Below are 27,064 nucleotides of genomic sequence, written 5' to 3'. Positions count from 1 at the left end.
TGCAGAGGATGTTGAAGTCAGCGGAAAAGATCATTGGGGGTTTTCTTCCTACTATCTACGACACTCTATGCAGGCAAAAGGCAATAAACATTGTGAAGGACTCCACGCACCCTTCAAGTAATCTGTTCACTCTTCTGCCATCTGGTAGGAGGTACTGCAGGGCCCATACATCCAGGTTGGGCAAGATTTTCTTCCCCAGGCCATCAGACTCCTGAATTCCCAGAACAACTCCAATTATCTGAAATGCTCAGGACCAGGCCTATTTCAGAAGAACTAGTAATTTAAAAAAAAACAGCCCAGTAGTAACAGCAAATCATTTGTAACAGTGTTTAAACAACAAACAACAAGGTATAGCTTTTTAAGCATTAAAATAATGTTTAATTCTCACTAAAAAAATGCTGGCTGCTGCCAATCACTGACATCTCCCCACCGAGGCCTTGCTCTGCCACTGGCAGCCCAACGTCCCAGTCAGTTTGGCTCCAAAAAAAATTTGGATGAATAAAGATTTCTGATATCCTCATTTATCTGAAATTTTTTTAAAAATTTCAGATAATTGAGGATTTCAGAGAATCTGATTTTGGATAACCGGAGTTGTACTGTATGTGCATAGAGTACCTTGTTACTGGGGACTCTTACAGTATAGGTCTTACTATTTAATGTTTTTAACTTCTATCTTGTATTTATGTAAATATTCTCCATGGTCCTGGAGAAACACTCTCGTCTTTACCGTGCAAGCATGGTATGAACGATAAATAAAGGTGACTTGTCAAGCTGATAATAAAATCACATCTTTACATGAACCATCTTTAAGAAAAAAAAACTACAGTTGGAATAATGCAACTGTTTTTAGTAATACAGAGCCACCCTTGTGTTTGTTTGTTTGTTTGAGACATTTCATTTATGGGCATAGGTAAAAGCACTAATGGAGCCATGTCTCCAATTTGAATATAAAAATTGAGATAAACTTTTTGATATTTTACTATCTTTTTTATTGTATCCATTTGGTGATCTGCATTTGCAGATGCTGTAAGTTTCCAGGGGCAAAAAACATTTCTAAACCATAAATTAATTTTCTTGTTTCACTTGTTGCTTTTTTTCCATGAGAGAAAGATGAGAATAATGCTCATATAGGTAACGTTTTTCATTCAAGCATGGATGTAGTTTTCACTAGCAAGACTAGCAATTAAGTGATCATGAACCTTTGCTTTGAGCTGGCACAGTCCTTGTGATGAAGATTAAACCTTCCCTTAATTTCCATAGTGCTGTTAAAATGACAACAGTGAAGAAACTTTCCATGACTGGAAGAGAATTTGGAGCTGGTCTTGTTGTCACAGACCTTTGGAGTACCACGAATTGAATGAACAAAATCTCATAATTGAGATTTTTGTCTGGGTTGGAGCGAGTTTCCCCTTGGGAAAGTTTCCTTTTTAATTAAAAAAAAATGGGCAGACTGCCTCATGCTTATGAATCTTTCTTGGAAACTAGATATGGGTGTAATGTGATACTTGAAGCCAATACTTGGTAAACAGTTTATAAATCCAACGAAAAATGCAAAATTACAGAATGTATGGGTATTTGATCATAATTAGCTTATTTTGAAAACCATTACAATTGTTTCTTTTTTTTGTGTATCTATGGAATTCCTTTCCATGCTTTTGGCTTTATTTAAGCCTTGCCTCTATTTCCATATTTTTAAATGTAAAATTTCACAAGATTATTAAATTTTTATATAATTACATAGACAGGTCTCTTGTAATATTTCACAAATATTCTGTGCTGCTTCTCTATTTGCATTTAAACCAGGACATCTGTGATTTTTGAAGGGGTTACTGGAGGAAGCAAACACCTCTCCCTATTTATATTCTAAGAGTTACTACTTAATCCTCAAACATATTTGTCGGTCTGTGTTCAATCATGCCATCTGGTTAGAGGTCCCAAGTAATGGAGTGCCCTTTCTAGTTGGAAGCAAGAGTGATTGGGATCTCCCAGTGGCTGACCATTTCAATTCTGCAACCCACTTCAATACTCACATGTCTGGCCATGGCCTCATGTACTATCCCACCAAGACCACCTGTAAATTGGAGGAACAGCATCAGATTTTCAGTCTGAGCATTCTCCAGTTGGATGACAGTAACATTGACTTCTCTGATTTCTGCTAACCTACTCTCCATTCTCCCTTCCTTCCATTTCCCTTGCCGCCTTCCCCTTGTGCCTGCTCTCCCTTCACTTATTGCCCCCTGTCTTTGGGGCTGAGCTCCAATCCACCCCACCCCGCACTTTGCCTTTTTGATTGGACATTTGCCAAAATTTTTCTGTACCTTGATGAAAGGCTCAAGGCCGAAATGTTGGTTATGTATCTTTATCTTTGCTATATAAAGTACACTGGTTGTTTTTCCAGACTCTTTTGTGTAGTCTTCCAAAGGCGCTATTTGCCTTGGTGAGTCTGTTGTCTATCTCGTTGTCGATCCTTGCATCTGATGAAATGGTGCAGCCGAGATAGGTAAACTGGTTGACCGTTTTGAGTTTTGTGTGCCCGATGGAGATGTGGGGGGGTAGTCATGGTGGGGAGCTGGCTGATGGAGGACCTCAGTTTTCTTCAGGCTGACTTCCAGGCCAAACATTTTGGCAGTTTCCGCAAAACAGGACGTCAAGCGTTGAAGAGCTGGCTCTGAATGGGCAACTAAAGCGGCATCGTCTGCAAAGAGTAGTTCACGGACAAGTTGCTCTTGTGTCTTGGTGTGAGCTTGCAGGCGCTTCAGATTGAAGAGACTGCCATCCGTGCGGTACCGGATGTAAACAGCGTCTTCATTGTTGGGGTCTTTCATGGCTTGGTTCAGCATCATGCTGAAGAAGATTGAAAAGAGGGTTGGTGCGAGAACACAGCCTTGCTTCACGCCATTGTTAATGGAGAAGGGTTCAGAGAGCTCATTGCTGTATCTGACCCGACCTTGTTGGTTTTCGTGCAGTTGGGGCATCCGATGCGCTCTAGTATTTGCCAAAGCCCTTTCCTGCTCACGGTGTTGAAGGCTTTGGTGAGGTCAACAAAGGTGATGTAGAGTCCTTTGTTTTGTTCTCTGCACTTTTCTTGGAGCTGTCTGAGGGCAAAGACCATGTCAGTAGTTCCTCTGTTTGCGCGAAAGCCGCACTGTGATTCTGGGAGAATATTCTCGGCGACACTAGGTATTATTCTATTTAGGAGAATCCTAGTGAAGATTTTGCCTGCAATGGAGAGCAGCGTGATTCCCCTGTAGTTTAAGCAGTCTGATTTCTCGCCTTTGTTTTTGTACAGGGTGATGATGGTGGGATCACGAAGGACCTGAGGCAGTTTTCCTTGGTCCCAACAAAGCTTGAAAAACTCATGCAGTTTGACCTGCAGAGTTTTGCCGCCAGCCTTCCAGACCTCTGGGGGAATTCCATCCATACCTGCTGCTTTGCCACTTTTCAGTTGTTCGATTGCCTTATATGTCTCATCCTGGGTGAGGACCTCATCCAGCTCTAGCCTTAGGGGCTGTTGAGGGAGCTGGAGCAGGGCGGAATCTTGGACTGAGCGGTTGGCACTGAAAAGAGATTGGAAGTGTTCTGACCATCGGTTGAGGATGGAAATCTTGTCGCTGAGGAGGACTTTGCCGTCTGAGCTGCGCAGCGGGCTTTGGACTCACAAAGATAAGCGTATACAGAGCCGTTGTCATACCCACACTCCTGTTCGGCTCCAAATCATGGGTCCTCTACCGGCATCACCTACGGCTCCTAGAACGCTTCCACCAGCGTTGTCTCCGCTCCATCCTCAACATTCATTGGAGCACTTTCATCCCTAACGTCGAAGTACTCGAGATGGCAGAGGTCGACAGCATCGAGTCCACGCTGCTGAAGATCCAGCTGCGCTGGGTGGGTCACGTCTCCAGAATAGAGGACCATCGCCTTCCCAAGATCGTGTTATATGGCGAGCTCTCCACTGGCCACCGTGACAGAGGTGCACCAAAGAAAAGGTACAAGGACTGCCTAAAGTAATCTCTTGGTGCCTGCCACATTGACCACCGCCAGTGGGCTGATATCGCCTCAAACCATGCATCTTGGCGCCTCACAGTTCGGCGGGCAGCAACCTCCTTTGAAGAAGACCGTAGAGCCCACCTCACTGACAAAAGGCAAAGAAGGAAAAACCCAACACCCAACCCCAACCAACCAATTTTTCCCTGCAACCGCTGCAACCGTGTCTGCTTGTCCCTCATCGGACTTGTCAGCCACAAACGAGCCTACAGCTGACGTGGACATTTACCCCCTCCATAAATCTTCGTCCGCGAATCCAAGCCGAAGAAGAAGATAAAGTACACTATTTGACCTGCTGAGTTTTCCCAGCATTTGTGATTTTACGGCCCTTTATGGTTGGTTCCCTTCCCTACATTTAGAAACATTCTAGCAAGTCTTGATCCCTGAATCATGACCTGAGTACAAGATAAATAGAATAGAACTAAATTTTGTAAGGTAGTTCCATTTTCAATAGAGGATGCTGTTGGTTTTTGATAACTACAGTTTAATGAAGTCCTGATGGGTAATTCCTAGATCTATCACAATATTGAAAGATTTGGATCATAATCTTTCAGTAAACGTCTAAGCTCCACAATAAATTATATTTTTGTTTTGTTTTACATGTTACAATGGCCCCTTTCACACTTGCATCCCATTAAATTGGCCATTCAGTGTCCCTGGAGAGGAATGGGGGTTTGGCTTTTCACATTTGACTGGGACACTGAACGCTTTCACACTTGCAAGGAGCCATTCCCAGGGTTAGGGCTGTTCTACTGGTGACGTCATGAGTGTCCCGGGAGAGGAATGGGGGTTTGGCTTTTCACATTTGACTGGGACACTGAACACTTTCACACTTGCAAGGAGCCATTCCCGGGGTTAGGGCTGTTCTACTGGTGACGTCATGACACATCAAGTGATGGTGGACCTGCCCTAAATCCTGATCAATGTATTATCATCTTGTATTTGAACAAAATTAATCATGCCTAATTATAACATAATTAAGCTTTATGTACAGCACAGTATGAGCCCTTCAGCCCCTGTTATTATGCCAACCTATATAAACTTTTAAAAGGGACAGTAGTAAAGTGCTGGCAATAAATAGCAATAGCGGACAATTTTTATACAGCGTGGAAAAGTTGGTAGCGCTATAAGCGCACAAGTTATATAGCATAGGAAAGTTGGTAGCACTATCGCAAATAATTTATAAATACCGTGGGGGGGGGGGGGGAGGAGCAGTGGTGGACCGGCCCTCCCAGAATTCCATGCAGCAGAGAAAGGGCTGTATGACTGGCTGCAGCAACGGAGCATTTATGGGGGAAGTTTCTCTGTTGCACATTTCTGGGAAATGCTTTTTCCCCAGTCTTTATAAATTGTGCACTATAGCACTACCAACTTCCCCACAGTCTTCCTTCATGTTCCTGCACTCATGCAAAAACTTGGGTCATTTCAATTCCATAATGCATTTACCCATTTCACACTTGCCTGATTGCAATGCCAGCATCTGCAGACACCAGGGATTGTACTAAGGGTCGACGCTGTCACTCCCGGAGTTGAGCTGATTTTACTTTCACACTTGGCACATTAAAAGCTGATTGTTGATTAATTCCTGGGATCACTTGCAAGTGTGAAAGGGGCTAATAATCCTTGTGCTGTTTGTTAGAATGAAATATCCTTTTGTGGTGTAGGAATTATTTGAACACCTCCAGGTAGAATATTTTACTTCGGTGACTCGTGTATTCAAATTTTACAAATGGACTTGCACTCTTGCAGTGCCTATTAGATGGTGTATTTTAATACAAGATTCTAGAGTATCAAAACCACTAGTTGTGGCAGAAAATTCTACATTCTCACCAATTTCATCACTTTTTTTTCCTGCTCTCCAAATGCTTACTGTCGAACCTCTTTCAAGGTTTCATTAACATTTTTAGGTTATTTTACCAGTGTTGAATGGATTTTTGAATAATTCATCTTTTGTACATTTGTTTAATCTATAATCAGATCCCACCACTCAGAAATTTATTACTTCAGATACACAAATTATGTATATTTTTGTAAGTCCTTTAAAATTTTGCAGTCAAAACCATCCTGCGAGGAAACCTAATTGGCACTACAGATTTATGTGGTATTCTTGGAGCTAGAAATCAGAATTGTTTTGAAAGAATCAGTGATTTAAAATTTCTAATGTTAAACAAAATCAAAAGCTTGAACAATTTTTACATCTGATGACTTCATTGAAAAGAGAAAAATAAGGTCAGGTTATAAAATATGTCCGTATCAAAATGGTAAATTTCTCATCAGCAAGCTTCAGATTAATGCATGTGAGATGAGAAATCTTTCATAGCCACATTGTAGGTGTTGGCCATTTCCACAAGATTTTCATTTTAAGTACATTTTAAAAGTTCATAATTATGATATTGGCTAACTGAAACCAGTACTTATCACACCCATTAGTAACTTTTGCTTGCAATAAGTCTTATCTTTCAAGCTAACAGTGTTTTTGTGTTGATATAATGATGGGTGGTGCCTCTTTGTTGGTATTTTACACTTCATCTAATCTAATCTAGACTTGGAAGCAGATTTTTGCACATTACTTTAGGAATGATGTGTATCTCTGGTTAAATTGCTTCTGAACGATTGGGAATTGTACAGACTGGTACAAAGCAGTTAAAATAAATCTCAGCGCATAGTTTTTAAATAGTTTTCCTTCCTGAGTAATTGTTCAGTTATGGTTAAGCGCAAGAAGTACTGCCTTAAACTATGGCAGGGGGAGGGGGGGGGAGGGGTCTAGATACACCCATATACACACATACATATAGATCGTGGTCATTTTTACTCTTATTACATGTCTTCATCTCTCTGCTTGTTTTGTAGTTGTTCTGCAAATTTCCTTGCTTCCTCTGGATCCGAGAATAGTCTGTTTTGTTGCCCTGGAATAATTATTTTATGTACCGCTGGGTACCTTAACATAAACTTATATCTTTTTTTCCATAAGATCGTTTTCGCTGTATTGAACTCCTTCCTCTTCTTCAAGAGTTCAAAACTTATGTCTGGATAGAAAAATTTTTTTTGACCTTTATATTCCAGTGGCTTTTTGTCCTCTCTTACTTTCTTCATTGCTTTCTCCAATATATTTTCTCTTGTTGTATATCTTAAGAATTTCACTAAAATGGATCTTGATTTTTGCTGCGGTTGTGGTTTCGGGGCTAAGGTTCTATGTGCCCTCTCTATTTCCATTTCTTCCTGTAATTCTGGTCTTCCCAGGACCCTGGGGATCCAATCTTTTATAAATTCTCTCATATTCTTGCCTTCTTCATCTTCCTTAAGGCCCACTATCTTTATATTATTTCTTCTATTATAGTTTTCTATTATATCTATCTTCTGAGTTAACAGCTCCTGTGCCTCTTTAGCTTTTTTATTCGATTCTTCTAATTTCTCTTTTAAGTCTTCTACTTACATATCTATAAATGTTTCTCGTTTTTCCATATTTTCCACTCTTTTTGCCAATTCTGATATGGCCACTTCCATTTTATTCATTTTTTCTTCTGCATTCTTAATTCTTCTTTTTATCTCATCAAATTCTTGTAATTGCCATTCTTTCACTGATTCCATATATTCTTTAAAAAAAGATACATCCATTGTCTTGCTTTTCTCTTCTTCTTCCACTTCTTTCTGTTCTTCTTCTTCTTCTTCCTCTGGGTTGACCATCTGTTGTTTCCTTGTTTTCTTTTTACCCTCTTCTTTCTTGTTGTCGTTATTGTCTGTGTTCTGCACCTGCTGCTGTGCTGCAGGTGTCTCTCTCAGCTGTGGAGATCGACTCCGCAGCTGTTCCCCCCTCCCGTCAGTGTGTTTTTTTTCATGCGCATGCGCGGTTGCGCACTTTTACTCGGCTCAGCGAGCCATCTTTGTAGTCCCGAGCCCGGGACTTCCACTGACCTGTGGGAGTGGGCTTCACTCTCCGCGGCGGGCCTCTTCGGACAGGTCAGGCCTTTACCTTCTTCTTCTTCCGACGTCTTTCCTTCTTCTTTTCCTGTTTTTGGTTTTTCTTTCTTCGCTGCCATTTTCTCTACACTTTTACTTTCACTTTGTTTTGGTTTTTAAGTTTGTGCCTTTGCTTTTTCTCTATTTTTTTTTAACTTTTCTGGAGAGGGCTGGAGTTCCCCTACCGGCCACTACTCCATCACATGACTCCCTATTTTTCAAATTATTTAAGTAACTTTTCACTTGCTCGTTGACCTTCAAAAAAAAATTTTAACTTTATTTTTCAAAATATATTAGTTGTATACTAAGTCTAAAAGTTACAGCACTATTATTAGTCAATAGATAACCTGTTCGTGTGACACTTGGTGGATCATAGTGGTGAATGACAATTCTGAAGGAACAGTTAGATGCTCAAAGAGAATAGAGTGGTTGGGCTAAATGATCTATATGAGTTGATGATGCCTTGTGAAAGAATAACTAGGCAGGAAACCTATAATAAAGGCATCAGCTCTGAGTCAAAATTGAATCCATCAGAGCAATTATCCAGAAAAAAGATGGATATTACTAGGATTGTGTTTTTTGAGAAAAATGTATAGAGGGATTGTGAATACTGGTATATTCCAAAGGGACATAGATTGGAGTGAAATGAAAAGGAAGGAGGTTGGCATGGTTAGCATGATGAAGCATTAATAAATGTTGGGCCTTTGGAGGGTGCCAAGAGACTGACAGAGGATATGTGGCCTTATTCAAGTAAACTTTTGAGTCTGGAGGCCATATCATGCCAGGTCTCCACCTGGCTACAAGCACAGAGGGAAAACCTAAAACCACTTTCATAGAGCAGCCCTAAAAGGTTGCTCTTGCATTGCATTCATATTGAACGGTGCCTCATAGCGCCCTCTGGATCCAATGGAGGCAGGGAGACTGATGCCGTAGTGCCACCCCTCATAAATAACAGAGTAACGGCTGTCTTCCCTACCCATAATCCCCCATGAAGCTGGAGCCACTCTGTGTTTCCCAGAACGGTTCCAGCTGCAGGGATTATGGGTAGGGAAGACAGCCATTGCTCTGTCATGTTTTTCAGCCACAGAGAGTAGCCCCAAAGGCTGAAGCAGCGCAGTGAGGCTGTTACAGCCCGCATCGGCTGCCCCCCCCCCAGCAGCTCCTGCTACCTTGAGGGAGTCTTGGAGGGAGAGGGGTGAGTGCGGAGATGGGTGCGGAGATGGTTCTTCACCCTTCTAAGCGGAAGGGTGGAGAACCTCCGCCTTTACAGTTGGACATTTTCCTTGCTTGAAAGGGCTTTGTGATGTAAGGTGAATGGAATATGGAGAAATGATAAAGGATTTGGGGAAGGACTGAGAAGGCCAAGGTCGAGAGGTGAGAAACTGAAGACTTCAAATATCAGACCTTGGTGCAAAACACAAGGTTTTCTTTAAGTTGCCCAGTAAATAACAATTTTTCCATCCTCCTTCATCAAGTCAGCATTTTATTAAATATGTGCTGCATAATTACCCAAGTTACTCTTCTGATGGTTTTAAGCTCTGGTTCCAGATTTTTAAAAAATGTAATTGAGTTTAATTTTCTCCATGTAGTTCAAATTGGCTTCTCGCAGCTTTGTATACTTTGCCAAGGATAATATTAAAATTGAAACTGAACTACCAATCCTTTAACTTTTGCCCATTCTTCTCTTCTCCCCCACCCCATCCTTCATTTTTAATTATTGATTATCCTTCCCAACTGTACCTCCTATTTATACTTGAATTTCATATGTCAAACTCTGTTCATTTTTCCATCTTATCAATATCCCTTGCCAGGTTTCTTTTTGTCCTTGAAACATCAGAAACTTGTTTGACCTTGTTTATCTTAAAATAACACAAATTGCTCACTGTTGGATTTGAAGTATTGCTACAAAGCATAAATGCAAATTTGTAAGGAAATCTTCATTGTAACAGGTCAATACTGCAATGATAAGCCCATACTTGGCCTCCTCACTTGTCAGGGTGAAGCCATGCATAAGCTTCAATAACATTTTTCTCCTCTTGGACAAACCGGTACCTAATGGCATGAACATTGATTTTTTTTTTCCCCCTCTAATTTTAGGTAGCACCCCCTCCCCCAAACTACATTTGATTCTTCTGTTTCCATCTCCTCTTTACCCACTCCTATACTTCCACCCCATTCCATCCTATTGGTTTCTCCCTCTACCTGACTCACCACCTCACACACCTGTTTTGCATGATATCTCTGGGGCCCCTTATTCCCAGCTTCTTTTCCCCTTCCCTTTAGTTCTTGATAAAGAGTCCAGTCCCAAAAAGTTAACTTACCACTTATGACCTCCTCAGTTCCTCCAGCAATTGTTCAAGTCTCATAATCAGCACTTGTGTAAATATTTCAGACTTAAGTTTGGAGTTGACCATTAACTCGTTTGAGTGAGCATATTTTAAATCAGAATAACACAGAAAAAGTCAGAATAATTGCATAGTTTGGCATTTTCCAAGATTGTCCATATTTTGGAAGTAAGATGGAAAAAGAGCCATGAAAACCCGGTCTCTCAGTATTTATCAAAGCTTAAGTGTAAAGAAATTTTTTAAAAATCCTAGTATAGATTCTTCTTTGGAAAGCATATGGAGTAGAGGAACCAAGGTGACCCTTGGTTAATTAAATGAGAATAGCAACAGTTTTTCTGACAGGAGTGAAATGTTCAATCTGGTTTCCTGAGAATTTGCATCGAGACCAGTTCTCTTTTGTGTATACTGTAGTATAGTCTACAATTCCCTTGTACCTGTATGTGAAAAATACAAAGTATCAAAATGGTCAGGGAGCAACATAATGGAATTCAGAAGAAACCTGACTGGTGAAATGGCTTATGTAAGGCAAATGAAACACTGGGGAACAAAATGGAGCAATAATCCAATCTTTGAAAGCGGCTACAAGGGCAAAATGATCTACTGCTATTTTCAAATCTTTGACAGTGAAACATGATGTAATGATGTTTTTTTAAAAAACAGGATATTTATTTGGCTGTAAATTAGACCATTGAATACGTGAACAAAGAAATCGGGAAACCTTGTAAGTTGCTCTTTGTACATCAGTTAGAATATGTATATTTTTAAAAATATATAGATAAGCTACTTTCAAGACCTTGAGTGAAATTTACAAAGATGGTTCTAGGCCTGAGGGGTGCGGGAGTTGTTATTTTAGTATGGTTGCTGAACATTTTGAGGATAATTGTACAATTTCCAGATATTTTTAAACCCGCTATCATGGAATCACTTAGTGTCTACATGAAATCACTGTCCTGGCACCATAACAGTGCTTGTAACCTCTTTCCTATTGTTGCTTGTGGGAAAAAAAACATGGATAGTGGCCTCAACATGATGTTCTCTATTATTGGCACCAACTTAACAGTCTGGTACAAAGTATTTATACATAATTAAACCTTTATTAAAGGTTCATTTACTGAACACAGTAACCAGTACTTTTGCTCTAATTGAACATGTGTTCAGGTGACTTTAAATTTGGCTTAGTGTCTAATTGCCTTGTGGATGTGGGGTGGGTTAAATATATTGGCTTAAGAATCTCAAAACCCAGCAGTTAGTTCAAACTGGGAAATAATAAAATAAAATCCTAGCTCATTACTGGAGATCCAGCCCAATGCAAAACAATGACTATGCAAATAATAAACATGAAGAGAAAATGGGACGTCTTGTTCATCCTCAGCTAATGTATTATAAGATTTCATTTGAAACTTCAACCTTGGCACTTCTCTTAGAAATGTTAAAAATAGTTTTTAGGTTCTTGTGGCAATGCTTAGAATTTAAGTACTTTGGTCTTTCTTGTTTATTTTGCTTTTGGAGGATGCTGAATGTATTCCTTGGTCCTTTTCGGTTTGCATGCAGTTTTCAAAAGATAATAATTGATTGCAGAAAAGTTGCCCTATCATCAGATTCTATTTCCATCCCATGTGTTTAATGAAAAACATCTGAATTAATCTGCTCTTTGGCTGTTGCATCCTCAAATCGTGATTTTACTTAACTCTTACTATGACTTCACTTAAAAAGTCTAATTGGAAACAGATCATTTTAAATGACTGCATATGAAGTAAATGGCAAAAGTCAGTTATTTCCATTGCTTGGTTTCAAGATCAGAATTATGTTACAAATTTTTTTTTTACATAAAGTAGGTCACTTGTTTTAATACTTTCTTTTCATTTTGTGGACAACATGCATCAAAAAACAACCATTAATTAAATACATAAATTGAAATTAAAGATCAGTGGTTCAAGTTGTCCATATCTTTGAAGACTCCCGTTCTTTCTCTCTTCCCGCCCCACACCCCGGAAAACAAAGCCCCAAAGTAGTAAAAGGAAAAACAAAGTAAGAAAGCAAATAAAAAAGGATCTGCTGGGATCTGGTATCCAGTTCGTAAGATCTAATTCCTTTTCTTATTTAGATCTCTAGTAGGGGTAAGAACCAGGATGTAGAACTCAGGAACAGAAGAGGTATCTCTAAATAGTCAACCCTGCATTCTGCAAATATTGCTGCCATACCTGCAAAAACCTGTTATATTTCTTCCTTAAGTTGTAAGTAATTTTCTCCAGGGGAACACGGCTATGCATTTTTGTATTCCATTGGGCAATATCCAGAGGGGAATCAGACTTCCAAGTTACTGCAATAAATTTTCTGGCCACCACCAATGCAATTTTAAGAAATTCTAATTGAAACTTGGACAATTTAATTTTAGATTTTATGCCCATGCTATTTCCTAAGAGAAACCATTCTGGGCTTTGTTGTAATTGTTTCCCAATAATTTAATTTAATAAAATTCTTAAAATTTCTCAAAAGGGTTTTGTCATGACAATGAATATGTATGAGATGTACCGGAAGTCACGTGGTATGAGAGAGAGATAAGAATACAAGCAGGAGAACAAAGGAAACGGGAGAATAAAGCCACTGAGAAGTTTACCTGATAAAATTTGTGTTTAATGTTTTATTAACTTCACATTTCGGGCCACAAATGTGACATTGGCGACGAGGATGAAAGAAGCTTGAAGAAAATTAAAGACTAATAAACAAGATTACAGAGGATTACAGACAACTTCAAGGTGATAAGAACTTTCTCTGTGACTCAGTACTTTTGGGGCTGGAATATTTCCTCATGACTGGGGCAAACGGTGACTTTCTAACACATAGTGGAATTGCTCATTTTGACCCAACGGGTGATGCAAGCACTGTAAGTGTGAAGTGGAAGGCATGGCTGGAAGAATTTGAATCCTACGCCGACAGTCGTGGCCTATTTCTACATACCGGTACAGTTGAAGAAAAAGCGCAGAGAAGAGCGTTACTTCTTTTCACTGCAGGACACTCAGTTCGGGAAACATTTAAGACACTTTTGAATACTGGAAGAAAGGATGAGTACTGGAAAGCGGTAGATGCATTAAATGCACACTATGTAGTGACACCGAATGCTACATTTCAACGCCATTTGTTTCGGAGAACGAGACAAGAAGATGGCCAGACAATTGCTCAGTACGTGACGAGACTACACCAGCTAGCTGTTGGATGCAATTACATGCCAGCTGATTTGGACAACCAATTACTGGATCAAGTCGTACAGCACTGCAGATCAGATAAACTCAGAAGACATCTACTGGAAAGAGGGAGTGAGTTGGAACTTACCGATGCTTTAACCATTGCTGCTGCATTAGAGGCTGTTGAAGGGCAATTTCATACCATGACCCTGAAAGACAACTCAAGCCAGCAAATTAAGAGGCTCTCACATCGCCATAATCAGCCAAGGTATACGCCGACACATGACGTGGAGTGTTATCGATGTGGAAACCGAGGTCACTTTGGAAAAGACCCATATTGCCCGGCCAAAGGCAAAGTTTGCAGAAAGTGTGGAGGCAAGGACCACTTTGCAAAGAGGTGCAAAAGCAAGTCCAATGCAGACCAAAAGAGGAAGAGTACAACTTCCAAAGGCAAAGCCTGGGGGAAAGGAAAGTATCCTGGAAAGAAAGAGACCATTCGCCAGATAGACGGTGACGATGATGATACCCAGGAGGAACAGAGTTGTTACCAATTTACGTTGAATGAAGTACATCATGAGAAGGTCCCAGTGATCATTGGTGAAGGATGGATGTCCACAATCCAAGTCAGAATTGGGAACAGAAACAGAGAGCTTTGTACGCTTCGTAGCTATTCAGGCGACACCGAAAGCTGTGACTACGAAGGAAGTCGAGAGAGAATCCGAACGTGATCCAGAACTCATGGAAGTAAGAGAATGCATACAGAGTGGACAATGGGACAAGTGTACTCACAAGGCTTACATTCCCATTAGAGACGAACTTTGTTGCATCGGACAGTGTGTATTAAGAGGTTGCAGATTGGTGATTCCGCAAAGATTGAGACCGAAGATCGTATCCTTAGCGCATGAAGGACACCTAGGTATTGTTGATACCAAGCAAAACCTCAGGACCAAGGTATGGTGGCCAGGTTGTGATAAAGACGCAGAGAGATTTGTTAAAACTTGTCACGGATGTCAAATTACAAGTAGGAGTAATCCGCCAGAATCGATCCAGAGTACGCAACTTCCGACAGGACCATGGATCGACGTAGCTGTTGATTTTCTTGGACCTTTAACGACGGGTGAATCAATTATGGTAGTGATAGATTACTACAGCAGATACTATGAGTACGTGGTGTTGAAGTCCACAACCACTGAAAAAACAGTACAAGCGTTAACAGAGATATTCGCAAGATATGGATTACCTGTTACATTATACTCTGACAATGGTCCACAATTCATTTCAGAGACATTTACAGAATACATGAGGACCACAGGTATCCACCATCATAAAGTAACTCCGAAATGGCCGCAAGCCAATGGAGAAGTAGAGAGACAAAATCAGTCCATTGAAAAACGATTGAGAATTGCACACGCAGAAGGACAAAATTGGCGAGAAGCATTGCTATCTTATGTGGCTGTCTATCGAGCAACGCCTCATGCAACCACTGGAAAAAGTCCTGCAGAAGCATTTTTTGGGAGAAAAATCCGCACAAAAATGCCAGAAGTAAAGGAAATCCGAGGCGACCAGGAGATGAGGGACCATGATGCTGAAAAGAAAGGTGCAGCAAAGCTGTACACAGATTCGAAACGTGGAGCCAAGTACTCAGACATCATGCCAGGAGATAATGTTCTAGTGAGGCATGAAACTGGTGGTAAGCTAGACACACCTTATTACCATCAACCCTATACTGTCGTATCCAGAAGTGGCAGTATGGTGACAGTCAAGTCTCCGACTGGAGTCCTGTATAAGAGAAATGTCTCAGGTGTAAAAAGGTACCAGTCCAGAGATGCATCGAGCGAAGAGGTTGAAAGGCCAATACGAGATGCTGAAACTGAGAGACCTGATGATGTTCCAGAGGCAGTTACCAGCACTCCAGATGAAGTGACTAGAACGCCAGAAACACCCGAAGCCGTGGCGAGCAGTATTTCCGACGCCGAGAGTGAACAACCGAGAAGCGACGACAATATCGCAGGCAGGCCGAAACGAAACCAGAAACCGCCCAAACGATACGAAGACTTTGTGCCATAGTTTTAATAAGAACTTTGGGACAGTATTTAATCTTCTATCATACAGTGCATGTATGAGTGCTGTAGGAAGTAAATTTTATGTAGTTGAGTTATAGTATTAACATTAGTTACGATGTTTGTAAGTTTCCGAGGGATATTGGTAAGTGAAGGTAAAGTTTATTTCTGATTAAAGGAGGGATGTCATGATAATGAATATGTATGAGATGTACCGGAAGTCACGTGTTATGAGAGAGAGATAAGAACACAAGCAGGAGAACAAAGGAAACGGGAGAATAAAGCCACTGAGAAGTTTACCTGATTAAAATTTGTGTTTAATGTTTTATTAACTTCACATTTCGGGCCACAAATGTGACAGGTTTCACTTTAGTTCATGACCAGGTGGAATGTAAAAAGGTTCACTGCTTCTCAAACATTTATCTAATAGTAGAATTTAATTTGTGCAACTTCTGCAGGGTAAGATCTAGCTGATGCAAAAAGTTGTATTGCACCTATCTATATCTTGCATTAATTGTATTGGTCATGCAATCCTGACATGGACCAATTCTTATCACCAATACTAATATTCAAGTCTGATACCCATCTTTATTTTCATTTATATAATTCCCGCCTGGGAGTGCCCAGCTGAAGTAAGGAATACGTTCAGATGTAAAGTTTCTTGTGTTTCCTCTTTCGAATCAGATTCTCCATTTCACTGCACTCTGGTAACATCATGGTCGGCTCTAATTCATCTCTGAAAAAAGCTCTTAATTGAAAATAACAGAAGACTATTATTAAAAATCCTATATTTATTTTTTAACTGTTCAAATGACATTAGTTGCCCTTGCAGATAACAATCTTCCACATATCTGATTCCTTTATGGGACCATGTATGTAGAATTTTAGTATCCATTGTTAAGGAATTAATCTATTTTGTGTCAAGGACATTTTGTTTTGAGATATTTTACCTTTTGATCCAATTAAATTATTCAATTTGTACCAAATATTCAAAATATACTTTGTTAATAATGCTTCCTTTCCACCAGAAATAGATGTGGTATACCAACAGCAATAATATGGTAATTCCCCAAAAAGAAAGGGATCCATCATATAGGCTGATTTCCTTAGCGAAAGCTTTGGCAAACAGTTTGGCAAAATTTTTGCCAAAATTGATAAATAAGGATCAAACAGGATTTATTAAGAAAAGGCGATCAATGGGTAATGTAACAAGTTTACTTAATATAATCCATTTGGCTTAGAAAAGAGGTGAATTAAGTGTGGCAGTTGCCTTGGACATGGACAAGGCCTTCGATAGATTAGAGTGGGATTTTCTTTTTAAAGAATTGGAAAAATTTAGATGATGTCAATTTTATAAACTGGATTCAAGCCCTATATAATGAACCTAAGGTCAGAGTTGTTAAAAATGGTCAAGAATCTCCAACATTCCCACTATCCAGTTTTAGCAGACGAGGATATCCATTATCTACGGCTCTTTTCGTATTGGCTGTAGAATCTTTGGTGGAAGTCATTCGATGGGATCCAGACATTAAGGGGTTAGGGTTGACAAAGATGAACATAAGATTAGTCTCCTTTCAGATGATGTTTTAATATATCTGACAGAACAGGAGATGACTTTGCATAGGTTGCATTTACAGCTAGAAGATTATGGGATGGGTTCTGGGTACAAAATAAATTGGGATAAGAATGAGATTATACCATTAATTGATAGGGATTATACAAATTGTCAAAGAAATGCAATTTCGATGGCCAAAGAGTGGGATTGAGTATTTGGGAATCAAAGTAGATAATGACTTGAAAAATTTGTAAAAATTGAATTACCTCCTCTTGCTTAAAAAAGTTGAGGAAGACTTAAATAAATGGATAACTTTGATTGGAAGAGTTAACAGTATTAAAATGAATATATTTCCTTACATACAATACCTTTATCAGACTTTTCTATTACTGTTACCACAGAAGTTTTTTCAAAATTTGAATAAATAGGAAGTTTCTTTGGAAATGTAGGTTAGCCAGTGTCTCCATGGAAAGATTAATTTTGAAAAACCATATGGGGGGGGTTTGCAGCTCCCAAAGTGTAAACATCACTATTGGGCGGCCCAGATGAAATTTGTCACTTCCGTCTTTGTGCAGTTCAAATTCCACCCATGATGGGTGGTCTCTCTTCTGTGGGGGAGAGGGGGAGAGGGGGAGAGGGATGTGAGTGGGTCAACCAACTGCATTTGGGGAAATTCAGTTAAGCAATTGTGCAAAAATTGAAATGTAATACTGAGGATGAATATTGTAAATTTAGCTCTGACGCAAATAGAATGAGTTAACAGCATATCTGTGTCTGAGGCTTGGATTTTGCAACTGATTTTTTTTTTAAACCTTTCTGGATTCTTAGCCACAAGTTTATAAAGTCTTTTATTTGGCTTGGCTTCGCAGACGAAGATTTATGGAGAGGTAAATGTCCACGTCAGCTGCAGGCTCGTTTGTGGCTGACAAGTCCGATGCGGGACAGGCAGACACGGTTGCAGGGGAAATTTGGTTGGTTGGGGTTGGGTGTTGGGTTTTTCCTCCGTTGTCTTTTGTCAGTGAGGTGGGCTCTGCGGTCTTCTTCAAAGGAGGTTGCTACCCGCCAAACTGTGAGGCGCCAAGATGCACAGTTTGAGGCGATATCAGCCCACTGGTGGTGGTCAATGTGGCAGGCACCAAGAGATTTCTTTAGGCAGTCCTTGTACCTCTTTGGTGCACCTCTGTCTCGGTGGCCAGTGGAGAGCTCGCCATATAACACTATCTTGGGAAGGCGATGGTCCTCCATTCTGGAGTGTGACCTACTCAGCGTAGTTGGATCTTCAGCAGCGTGGATTCGTTGCTGTCGGCCTCTGCCATCTCGAGTACTTTGATGTTGGGGATGAAGTCGCTCCAATGAATGTTGAGGATGGAGCGGAGACAATGCTGGTGGAAGCGTTCTAGGATCCGTAGGGGATGCCGGTAGAGACATCTTCGGAGCCGAACAGGAGTGTGGGTATGACAACAGCTCTGTATATGCTAATCTTTGTGAGGTTTTCAGTTGGTTGTTTTTCCAGACTCTTTTGTGTAGTCTTCCAAGGGCACTATTTGCCTTGGCGAGTCTGTTGTCTATCTCGTTGTTGATCCTTGCATCTGATGAAATGGTGCAGCCGAGATAGGTAAACTGGTTGACTGTTTTGAGTTTTGTGTGCCCGATGGAGATGTGGGGGGGCTGGTAGTCATTGTGGGAAGCTGGCTGATGGAGGACCTCAGTTTTCTTCAGCTGACTTCCAGTTAAACAACATCTTTAACGCCACCAATTTGGTGGCTTCGCTTTAAAATGAGACCCTTGCACTGATGGGGGTACAAAATAAGAATGATATTAAATGTAACATTTTGCCTTGAAGCACTTTAGTCTAAATAGATTAAAGGGGATCTCATTAAAGTGATAAATAGTGTAAGGATTAAGATCACCAGAAATTAAAAAGTACTAGAAAGTAAACTTAAATGGAACCTTGAGGTTTTTAAGGGTAGTGAAAGATTTGAAATTTGTGGAAGTAATCAACTGGATTTGTCTTGTTTAAAAAGTTGGTGTAGGTTTGATAGAAAGAGTGGCTTTTTTTTTTTGCATGATAAAAAGATTTTATGAAATAATAGCTCAGGTCAAAAATATTGAATGCACTCACTCCACATATAAAGGCTCACACAGTTGAGTAAAAGTACAAGAAATTTGAACTTTGTATTGATAGCTTAAAGAAAATTGACTCTGAACTGTTTTTGTCTGTTTCTGCAACACAGGTGAAACTGCGGTGTCAGAAAGGAATTCCGCCTTCACTGCGTGGACGAGCGTGGCAGTACTTGTCAGGGAGTAAAGTAAAAATGGAACAGAACCATGGGAAGTTTGTTGTGAGTATAAACAGAAAATATATTGCTTGCTGGTATTCACAGCAGTAATCTAAAAATGGTCAGTTGATTTTATACCACTGTCTGTTTTGAGATGGAATGTGCACCCTTCCCAAAGGTTGTGACTCTGGAGATGGCCCCCACCTCACTGTTTTGTACTTTAAGCAGCTTCCTTATATTTGTATGAACCTTGGCATTCAGAGCTGGCAGACTGACTGAGGCACTTCATGTTCATTCCTTTCAGGTTACACTACCGTGATTCCAAATAGGACCACTTTCTCTCCACCCCCTCCCCCCCTCCCCGGTTCCCCACATCAATTATTGTCCAGATTAGAGCCTGCTAAATCTGAAAGTCCCATAGGAGAATCCAAGCAATATTATATGGATAGGTTTTCTTGGTAATAATGGCTCTTTGTGAACCACCACCTCCCACTCCGCTGTTATTGTCAGTCCTGATCCTCAAATGCCACCTTGATTTTAATTACTGCAAACTACCATTTCCGCCCTCCCTTTTTCAATTCATTAATATCAGATTAAAAAGATCATGTTTTTTTTTTTTTTTTTTTTTTTTAAATTTTTTATTTTTCACACCATAAATCACAATAGCCATGATATACACTTTTTCTTTTCCACACATTTACAGTGACTTTTTCTCCCTCCCCCCTCCCTCCTCCCAAGCCACCCCCCCATCCCCCCCCCCTCTCATCCATTTTAGTTATACAATCTAGGTTGCATTAATTCAGTTAGACAATGTTGTCATTCAACAAAAATACACCAGAAATTCTACTGAGTCCATTCTTTTCTTCTCTTCTCCTTCCATCAACTTAGGTAATGTTTGTTCCCGGTAGGTTTTCGCTATTGTATTTAATGTAAGGCTCCCATACTTGTTCGAATATTTCAATATTATTTCTTAAACTATATGTTATTTTTTCTAATGGAATACATTTATTCATTTCTATATACCATTGTTGTATTTTCAAATTATCTTCCAATTTCCAGGTTGACATAATACATTTTTTTGCTACAGCTAGGGCTATCTTAACAAATCTTTTTTGTGCATCCTCCAAGTCAATTCCAAATTCTTTATTTTTTATGTTACTTAGGAGAAAGATCTCTGGATTCTTTGGTATATTGTTTTCTGTTATTTTATTTAATATCTGATTGAGATCATCCCAAAATTTTTCTACTCTCTCACATGTCCAGATTGCATGAATTGTTGTTCCCTTTTCTTTTTTACATCGAAAACATCTATCAGATACTGTTGGGTCCCATTTATTTAACTTTTGCGGTGTAATGTATAGTCTGTGTAACCAATTATATTGTATCATACGCAGCCTCGTATTTATTGTATTTCTCATCGTTCCAGAGCATAGCTTCTCCCATGTTTCCTTTTTTATCTTTATATTTAAATCTTGTTCCCATTTTTGTTTAGTTTTACCATTTGTTTCCTCATTTTCCTTTTCTTGCAGTTTAATATACATATTTTTTATAAATCTTTTGATTAACATTGTATCTGTAATCACATATTCAAGGTTACTTCCCTCTGGTAAACTCAAGTTGCTTCCTAATTTATCTTTCAAGTAGGATCTCAGTTGGTAATATGCCAGTGCTGTATCTCCCGTTATATTGTACTTATCTCTCATTTGTTCAAAGGATAAGAATCTACTTCCTGAAAAACAATTTTCTATTCTTTTAATCCCTTTTTTTTCCCATTTTCTAAAGGCAAGGTTGTCTATTGTAAAAGGGAGTAGCTTATTTTGCGTCAATATTAGTTTTGGTATTTGGTAATTTATTTTATTTCTTTCTACATGAATCTTCTTCCATATATTGAGGAGATGGTGTAATACTGGAGAAGTTCTATGTTGTACCAATTTTTCGTCCCATTTATATAATATGTGTTCAGGTATCTTTTCCCCTATTTTATCTAATTCTAGTCTCGTCCAGTCTGGTTTTTCCCTTGTTTGATAAAAATCTGATAGGTATCTTAATTGTGCGGCTCTATAATAATTTTTGAAGTTTGGCAATTGTAAGCCTCCTTGTTTATACCATTCTGTTAATTTATCTAGTGCTATCCTCGGTTTCCCCCCTCTCCATAAAAATCTCCTTATTATTTTCTTTAACTCTTTGAAGAATTTTTCTGTCAGTTGTATTGGCAATGCCTGAAATAAGTATAGTATCCTTGGAAAAATGTTCATTTTAATACAGTTTATCCTTCCTATCAGTGTTAGTGGTAGCTCTTTCCAATGCTCTAAATCGTCCTGTAATTTTTTCATTAGTGGATTGTAATTGAGTTTATATAATTGGCCTAGATTTTTGTTTATTTGCACACCTAGGTATCTTATTGCCTGCGTTTGCCATCTGAATGGGGATTCCTCCTTAAATTTTGAGAAATCCGCGTTATTCATAGGCATTGCTTCACTTTTATTTACGTTTATCTTGTATCCCGACACTTCTCCATATTCCTTCAATTTCTTATATAGTTCTTTTATTGCTAGTTCTGGTTCTGTTAAGTACACTATCACATCATCCGCAAACAGACTGATTTTATATTCCCTGTCTTTTATTTTTATTCCTTTTATATTATTATCTCTTCTTATCGATTCTGCTAGTGGTTCTATAGCTAGCGCAAACAATAATGGTGATAGTGGGCCTCCCTGCCGCGTTGACCTGCTTAAGTTAAATTGCTTTGATACATGTCCATTTACTGTCACTTTCGCTAACGGTCCCTTATATAATGCTTTAATCCAATTAATATACTTCTCCGGTAAACTGAATTTTTGCAATACTTTGAACAAGTAATTCCATTCTACTCTGTCGAAGGCCTTCTCTGCGTCTAAAGCAACTGCTACTGCCGGTGCTTTATTTCCTTCTACTGCATGAATTAAGTTAATAAATTTACAAATATTGTCTGTTGTGCGTCTTTTTTTGATAAATCCAGTTTGGTCTAAATTTACCATTTTCGGTACCTGTTCTGCTAATCTGTTCGCTAATAGTTTAGCTATTATCTTATAATCTGTGTTTAGCAAAGATATTGGTCTATATGACGCTGGTGAGAGTGGATCTTTCCCTTGTTTTAGTATCACTGTAATTATTGCTGTTTTACATGAATCTGGTAAGTTTTGTGTCTCATCAATCTGGTTGATTACATCCAGGAGGGGCGGTATTATTAGGTCTTTAAATGTTTTGTAGAATTCTATTGGGAGTCCATCCTCTCCTGGTGTCTTATTATTTGGTAAATTTTTTATTATCTCTTGTATTTCTACTGTTCCAAATGGTTCTGTTAATTTATTTTGTTCCTCTATTTGTAGTTTTGATAGTTCAATTTTAGTCAAAAATTCATCAATTTTCCCTTCTTTCCCTTCGTTTTCGGTTCGGTATAATTGTTCATAGAATTCTCTGAAGTTTTCCTTAATTTCTTTTGGATTATATGTAATTTGTTTGTCTTTTTTCCTTGTTGCCAATACCATTTTCTTAGTTTGCTCTGTCTTAAGCTGCCATGCTAGGATTTTGTGTGTTTTTTCCCCTAGTTCATAATATTTCTGTTTTGTCTTCATTATATTCTTCTCCACCTTATATGTTTGTAATGTTTCATATTTTATTTTTTTATCCGCCAATTCTCTTCTTTTGGTTGTATCTTCCTTTATTGCTAATTTTTTTTCTATGTTTATTATTTCCCTTTCCAACTGCTCTGTTTCCTGATTATAGTCCTTCTTCATCTTGGTTGCATAACTTATTATTTGCCCTCTAATGAATGCTTTCATTGCGTCCCATAGTATAAACTTATCTTCCACTGATTCCGTATTTACTTCAAAGTACATTTTTAATTGTTTTTCAATAAATTCTCTAAAATCCTGTCTTTTAAGTAGCATGGGGTTTAATCTCCATCTATACATTCTTGGAGGGATGTCTTCTAGCTCTATTGCCAATAACAGGGGTGAGTGGTCCGATAATAGTCTAGCTTTATATTCCGTTTTCCTAACTCTTCCTTGTATGTGGGCTGATAACAGGAATAGGTCTATCCTTGAGTATGTTTTATGTCTAGTCGAGTAGTATGAGTATTCCTTTTCTTTTGGGTTTTGTTTCCTCCATATGTCCACAAGTTTCATTTCTTGCATTGATTTAATTATAAATTTGGTTACTTTGTTCTTCCTGTTAATTTTTTTCCCCGTTTTATCCATATTTGGATCCAAATTCAGATTGAAATCCCCTCCTATTAGTATGTTCCCTTGCGTATTAGCTACCTTCAAAAAGATATCTTGCATAAACTTTTGATCTTCTTCGTTAGGTGAATATATATTAAGTAGATTCCAAAGCTCTGAATATATCTGACATTTTATCATAACATATCTCCCTGCTGGATCTATTATTTCCTCTTCTATTTTAAATGGCACATTTTTGCTAATTAATATAGCCACTCCTCTTGCTTTTGAATTATACGATGCTGCTGTTACATGTCCTACCCAATCTCTCTTTAATTTCTTGTGCTCCAATTCAGTTAAATGTGTTTCTTGGACAAATGCTATATCTATTTTTTCCTTTTTCAGTAAATTTAGTAGTTTCTTCCTCTTAATTTGGTTATGTATTCCATTAATATTTAGAGTCATATAGTTCAGCGTAGCCATTTTATATTTTGTTTATCTTCTCTTTCCGTTTTTCCATCATTACCTTTCCTCCTTTTCCATTTCTGTTTTCTTATCTTCAACTCTTTACCAGACAACATTCCTACAACATCCAACATTTTCCTTATTCTCCTATTTCTATCTTCTTTATCCCCAATCTCCCCTTCCCCTCCTGAGTTGCCCTTTATCCCTTGTCGGACAACCACATCTCCCCTCTCCATTTGGATTTGCGAATCCACTCGCAAGCATCAACTGATTTTGCAGTGACCGCTCTTTTCCCCCCACCCAGCCCCCCCCAGAAAAGATTTCATTTTTTATATGTCACAAAGGTCACTCTTTTAGTTCCCTCCTTATTCTCTCTATTCCATTACCTTCCCTTATTAATTCTTGTCTATACTTTCTATGTTTTCCTCTAATTACAGATACTTTCACATATGCCCATTGTCTCTATTCACTCTTATACCTCTTTACCCGCATACATATCAATCGTGGTCATTTTTACCCTCCTTACCCGTCTTCATCCCTCAGTCTATTTTTGTCTTTACCCACATACATATCAATCGTGATAATTTTTGCTCTCATTACCCGTCTTCATCCCTCAGTCTATTTTTGTAATTGTTCTGCAAATTTTCGTGCTTCTTCTGGATCCGAGAATAGTCTGTTTTGTTGTCCTGGAATAAATATTTTCAATACCGCAGGATGCTTCAGTGTAAATTTATATCCTTTCTTCCATAAAATCGCTTTTGCTGCATTGAACTCTTTTCTCTTCTTTAGGAGTTCAAAGCTTATATCTGGATAAATGAAGATTTTTTGCCCTTTATACTCCAGTGGTTTGTTGCCCTCTCTTACTTTTTCCATTGTCTTCTCCAGTACCTTTTCTCTTGTAGTATATCTTAGGAATTTTACTACAATAGATCTTGGTTTTTGTTGTGGTTGTGGTTTAGGGGCCAATGCTCTATGTGCCCTTTCTATTTCCATTTCTTGCTGTAGTTCTGGACATCCTAGGGCCTTAGGGATCCATTCTTTTATAAACTCCCTCATATTCTTGCCTTCTACATCTTCCTTAAGGCCCACTATCTTTATGTTATTTCTTCTGTTATAATTTTCCATTATATCTATTTTTTGGGCTAGTAATTCTTGTGTCTCTTTAGTTTTTTTATTAGATTCCTCCAATTTCTTTTTTAAGTCTTCTACCTCCATTTCTGCTGCTATTGCCCGTTCTTCCATCTTGTCCATTTTTTTCCCCATTTCTGTTAAGGTCATATCCATTTTATTTATTTTCTTTTCTGTGTTGTTTATTCTTCTTCTTAAATCATTGAATTCCTGTGTTTGCCATTCTTTAAATGACTCCATGTATCCTCTAACAAGAGCAAGTACCTCCTTTACCTTGCCTATCTTTTCTTCTTCTATTTCCCTGTACTCTTCCTCTTCCTCTTCTTCTTCCTCTAGGTTGACCATCTGTTGTTTCTTTGCTGCCCTTTCCTCCTCTTCTTTCTTGTTTCTGTTGTCTTCTGTGGTCTCTTCTTGCTGCAGGTGTTCTGCAGCTGTCGTTGCCGGCTGTGGAGATCGACTCCCCAGCTGGTCCCCCCTCCCGTCGGTGTTTTTTTTTGTATGCGCATCGCGCATGCGCGAGGAGTCGCGCATGCGCGGTTGCGCACTTTTACTCGGCTCTGTGAGCCATTGTTGTAGTTCTCTTTCTACCGACCTGAGGTAGTGGGGTCTTCTCTCCACAGCGGGCCTCTTCGGACAGGTAAGGCCTTCACCTTTTTCCTCCGTTGTCTTCTCTTCCTCTCTTCTTTCCGTTGATTTTGATTTTTCTCCTTTTGTCTCCATCTTCTTTCCACCTTTATACTCACTTTTCTTTAACTTGTATTTCTGTACCTTTGTATTTTCTCTTGTTTTTCCCGACTTTTCTGGAGAGGGCTGGAGTTCACCGTCCGGCCACTACTCCATCACGTGACTCCTCCACCCAAAAAGATCATGTTGATGTTTTTGAGTCTTGTGGACTTCGGCATCTTGTTTCAAGAAATCTGGCTACTGGTGTTTATTGTGGACAGAGGATGAGGAAAGGATCAATATTTTAATATTGTTTTCAAAAAAGTTTTCAAGAAAAAAAATTGGTGTAGAAAGGGAAAAATGGTCTCCTTTGGGAATAATTATTTAAAAACAATCTTTTTGATTCAGCTTTTGCTTTTGTTGTATAAAAGGCACTAAATAATATGGAACGAAAATATGGTCAATGGATATGATTGTATTTTTTAACCATCTAAAATTTCCTTAAGTACAACTCTGTTTTATTAATATTGTTTTTGTGTTAAATTTTTAATGCATTTAGACAAATTTTCTGAATTTTCTACTGTATCAAGTAACTAAAATATGAAGTTTGTTGATCTGGTTGCTCATTTAGGAGATGGACCAATCACCTGGAGATCCAAAATGGCTTGATGTCATAGAAAGGGACCTACATCGTCAGTTTCCTTTCCATGAGATGTTTATTGCTCGAGGAGGCCATGGGTATGCATGATCCCTTTCGTATTCAGTCATTGTTAAATGAAAAGTAAAATTCTTACAATTTTGTGGACACTAAACGAAACTTTCCATCTTTAGTACATCACCTAGAAAATCTAAGAGTTAATCTGGCTGACAGCAAGTAGTTCACTAGGCAGTTTTGTAATGGATTTGTGTTGACCATCAATGTTAAACTATATTTCTTCTATTAAAATATTTTAGTAAATTATAGAGTTAAAATATTGTATCTGTATTCTTAGTAAGTTGGCTGTGGGTTAGTACAGGGTCACACACAAGTCACAGCACATTTATAGAGAACCATTGTTTTCTAAGAAGTGTTCATTCTTGGAGTGATGTGTCGTGGACAGACACCTAATAGATTTCAAGAGGGTCTTAATTATTCAAGAACTGAGGAAGCCATCTGTTTTTAATCTAAGCCACTTAAGCCTCTTGAA

At 38.8% G+C, this 27,064-nt stretch overlaps 1 protein-coding gene across 3 annotated transcripts in view; it reads left to right on the top strand.

Moving 5' to 3' along the window:
- Nucleotides 1-27,064, top strand: part of tbc1d10ab (TBC1 domain family, member 10Ab) — an 83,817-nt gene that overhangs the window by 36,661 nt on the left and 20,092 nt on the right. For all 3 annotated transcript variants that reach the window (XM_069933393.1, XM_069933392.1, XM_069933390.1), the window contains exons 3-4: nucleotides 19,378-19,485; nucleotides 26,509-26,615. In XM_069933393.1, the coding sequence (XP_069789494.1) occupies nucleotides 19,378-19,485; nucleotides 26,509-26,615 (215 nt within the window). The remainder of the gene's footprint in view (nucleotides 1-19,377; nucleotides 19,486-26,508; nucleotides 26,616-27,064) is intronic.

Source organism: Narcine bancroftii, chromosome 4 (genome assembly GCF_036971445.1).
Source record: "Narcine bancroftii isolate sNarBan1 chromosome 4, sNarBan1.hap1, whole genome shotgun sequence".
Classification (NCBI taxonomy): domain Eukaryota; kingdom Metazoa; phylum Chordata; class Chondrichthyes; order Torpediniformes; family Narcinidae; genus Narcine; species Narcine bancroftii.
The sequence above is the reverse complement of the archived record's forward strand: the minus strand, read 5'-3'. Positions and strand labels throughout refer to the sequence as shown.